We start from the raw sequence: 3493 nt of genomic DNA on the forward strand, positions 1-3493 counted from the left end.
GTGCCATTTATTTAAAGCACAAATGTACACACAGCAAATTCTTACAGTGTGAAGTGTCTCTTGTGTTTTTCTAGATTTGCAAAAAGTGTTTTTTTTAAACGACATTTTACAGAATGTAGAATTAGAACAGGACTGATCTGTAAACGCAGTTTTCACTGTTTAAAACATTTCGGCCATTTGACCCATTTTAACCCATGATCGCATCCGAGCAGCGTTCTCCCGGTGTTCACCGTGCAAAGAAACAGACCCAGCAAAGCAACCATACCGAACGACCCACGGTGGCGCTTCTCAGGCTCTAACAGGACAGAACACAACACAGAAACATTTCTCTAGCTGTTTTGATCTGTATTCATACTGTCAGTTTAACTGTCTTAATATTCGCAGATCAGATTGAGACTCACTTCCAGAAGAGTATCCATGAGCGTACAGCACCCGACTGACGATCCAGATCATTCCCAACACACTGGCCATGCGCTGAGAATCACAAACACAATAAAGAGTTCACTTCAGAGTTTGCATTATCTTGCATGTGTATTTAGAGTGCACCTTCAGGTAAGGGTTAATAAAGCTTGAATCTGTACTCACTGGATACTGAATCCCTCCCACAGATAATTGAAACAGGAATGGCGACAAGAGTTCAACTCTGTTTCACAATAATAATTACAGATGTGAAAATCCCTAAATCATCAGAAAATAAGGACAAACCCCCACAACATTCTTTTTTATATGAAATGTAAAACATTCGGTAAACCGATATTTCTTGTCAAGGAAACATTAATATTCTGCAGTAATATAAGATCTGCCCTGAACACACACATATATCTTGAGTGATGCATAATGTACATACGTGTTCTGATGCGCTCGCTGGATACAGTTGAATTTTTGACCAGTCTCTGGATCATCACTGTACATTGTCGGACACTAGAAAATAAAATGAAACTAATGCACGCATGTCATGAGACCATTAAGCAAAATCTTTAAAGTACTTTTGTGCTCTAAAAAAGTGGTTCTCAACCAGTGGGTTTGTTGCAGACATGGTGGTAGGAATAAATGCTAATGTTAACAATCAAATGCAACTAAATGTATAATTGTGTATGGTTAGGATAGCAAAACTGATCAATTTTTAAAAGGGAAGGTTGTACTGTGTGTTAATTGTCTGTTTTTTTATGTTTGTTTGTTAATTTTATAGATGTAAAATAAAGTTGCAATGGGATAACTCTTAAGGGATTACTCTTAAATCTTCTGTAATTTAATTAGTTACTTCTGATGTAATTATATAGAACAATTCTATGTAAAAACAACTGGATTAAAAATCAAAATGTATGTTTTTAATGTAAACATTTCCCTTTAAATACTTTGCTCAGCTCAAGAATAATTTATGCCATTTAACATTATTTATTTGAAAGAATTAAGAGTAGATTCATGTCTATCCTTGTATTGCTCAACTTGTTGAGGTTGATATGGGATTTAGAAAGTAATTAGTAATAAGTAATGCAATACTTTTTAGAGAGAGTAATCAGTACAGTAATCTAATTACACTGTTGAAAATTTAAATTAGTAGCTAGTAATTAATTACATACCTTAACAAACCTAACACTGCCTATATTAGTGTCCACACCAATACACAATAACATTCTGTTTAGCACCTGCTGCAGTTTAGTCGTCTGCTGCTTTATGCTTGTGGTCGTTAAAGCAGGATGGATTCTGATTGGCTGTCAATGCTCTTAAAATGCTACTTAGCATTTTGCATTCCTCATTTGTAAACTGCATTGAATAACAGAGTCTGATAAATGAATAAATGTAAATGCCATCCTTGGTGTGAATGGGCCCTAAAGCAAAATTTTGGAACTCGCTGTTTGATTATCAGTACATGTGCAGTGATTAGTGTCTAAGTTACCGGGACATTGTATTTAACCCGAGCCTTCACCACAGCACGAGACAGATGAGCCATCAGGAGAAATGATGCTGCTCCGGTTAGAGCCACATAGCCGTATTCTTTCGACAAAACCACCATCTTCAAGACTGAGGAGAAAACAGAAATATCACAGTATCTGTGTGTACAGCAGAGTAGGACTAGAAAATGTGTGACTACAGAAATATCTCCATTTGACGCTGATTACACACAGACAAAAATAGCTGGTTTGTGACATAAAATGAGAAAGTGCTAAGTCATCTCCGTCTGTGATAGTGCAGTGAACTAAAAGTGGACTTTTGTTACTATCAAATGCACAAAATGAGAGTAGGTCACAAGCAGCTGCAGTTAAGTTAAAGTCAATTCATTCTAATAGTTGTCAAGAATCTACATCTTTGTAAAATAAGCACACGTGCAGGAATAGGTAAATTGGCTGTGTGCACCATTCACAACAGTGTAAAAGCAAAAGACATGCATTCAAGTCATTAATCTTGCTGTTAGTTGCGTTATTTTAATTTGTTCACGTTATTCAGACACAGTGATTGCTATATAATATTGTCAGTCCAGACATTTTTAAAGACATTTGCTGATTTTATTTTGTTACCTGTTCTGTGCTTCTGTGCTGGTTATCTGGAGGGAGGAGGCCAGAGAACAAAGATCATGCAGTAAATGTGACGCTTATGGGTAAAGGTTCAAACTCCATAAGCCCCATACGGTCGTCTGTCAAGAAGCCAAATGCAAATTTGTTTATAAAATGGAACCATTTAAAAAGGACTTCAATGTTTATTTTTTTAAATAACAATTATATTATAAAATATAAGAAATATGCATATCAAAATACTTTGTATTACCTGTTTTTTTCTTTTCTTTTTTTCTTTTTTTAATCCTGAATAAAAATGTATTTTAGTTTTTAACGCCACGTCAGATGCAGGGCTATGACGATAACAAAGTAATGCAAGTTGCACAATTAACAAAAAACAAAAATGATAAAATACACTAAGCTGAAAAATACTTAAATACAACAGCTGCCTATTTTAAACACTACAGTCCAGTAAAACCTCATAGATGTAAGCAGGGTGCAATTTGTGAAGAAAACAGAGGGGGGGGGGGCCTTTTGAAAACTTTTTTTTTCCTCCAAAGGCTGAGGGTGACCCAACTCCATAATGTTAGTGTAATCTGTTAACAACGCACATCATACCCGTCTTTTTAGGCAAGTATACTTGTATAGGTATAGGCTACCGGATAATGGGTCTCATGTCATAAAATATTTTAATATTACCAAATTTGTATTTAACGTGATCACAATTTAATAAAACGTAAGTTAGGCCTGTTAATTGTAACTATTTAATTTCCACGGTTATTCAAACAATTAATAAATCATATAGAGAGTGCGAGCACAGAACATTTAGGCTACATTATCAAAGAATATTATCACTGACTTAAGTCTGGCACGAGTTTAAGAACTTTCAAAAAACTCCCGTTATAAACACTGAAGCTGTCTACATACTGTATGATGAATGAATCTCTTACTTACATCGTAGGTACATCTGCACTTTGTTGCTTATGATGAGATAATTTGCG

General features: G+C 35.2%; 1 protein-coding gene across 1 annotated transcript; it reads right to left on the reverse strand.

Moving 5' to 3' along the window:
• LOC107697123 (microsomal glutathione S-transferase 3-like) lies at nt 1–2638 on the reverse strand. Its single transcript, XM_016497763.1, has 6 exons — nt 2517–2638; nt 1898–2022; nt 848–921; nt 586–643; nt 402–474; nt 1–295 (listed from the first exon to the last, which is right to left on the reverse strand). Exons 2-6 carry the CDS (start codon nt 2012–2014, stop codon nt 153–155), a joined length of 465 nt encoding a protein of 154 aa, XP_016353249.1. The 5' UTR covers nt 2015–2022; nt 2517–2638; the 3' UTR covers nt 1–152.
• Nucleotides 2639–3493: the final 855 nt, after the last annotated feature.

This window comes from Sinocyclocheilus anshuiensis, unplaced genomic scaffold (assembly GCF_001515605.1).
Source record: "Sinocyclocheilus anshuiensis isolate Anshui unplaced genomic scaffold, SAMN03320099.WGS_v1.1 scaffold38, whole genome shotgun sequence".
Lineage (NCBI taxonomy): Eukaryota > Metazoa > Chordata > Actinopteri > Cypriniformes > Cyprinidae > Sinocyclocheilus > Sinocyclocheilus anshuiensis.

What these genes read in the sequence shown, in the direction of transcription:
- LOC107697123 (XM_016497763.1), bottom strand. Translation starts at nt 2,014, where the DNA reads ATGGTGGTTTTGTCGAAAGAATACGGCTATGTGGCTCTAACCGGAGCA. An exon ending in TGGGAGGGATTCAGTATCCA is followed by an intron (nt 475 to 585) that starts GTGAGTACAGAT and finishes TGTGATTCTCAG; the next exon opens with CGCATGGCCAGTGTGTTGGG. An exon ending in TCATGGATACTCTTCTGGAA is followed by an intron (nt 296 to 401) that starts GTGAGTCTCAAT and finishes CTGTCCTGTTAG; the next exon opens with AGCCTGAGAAGCGCCACCGT.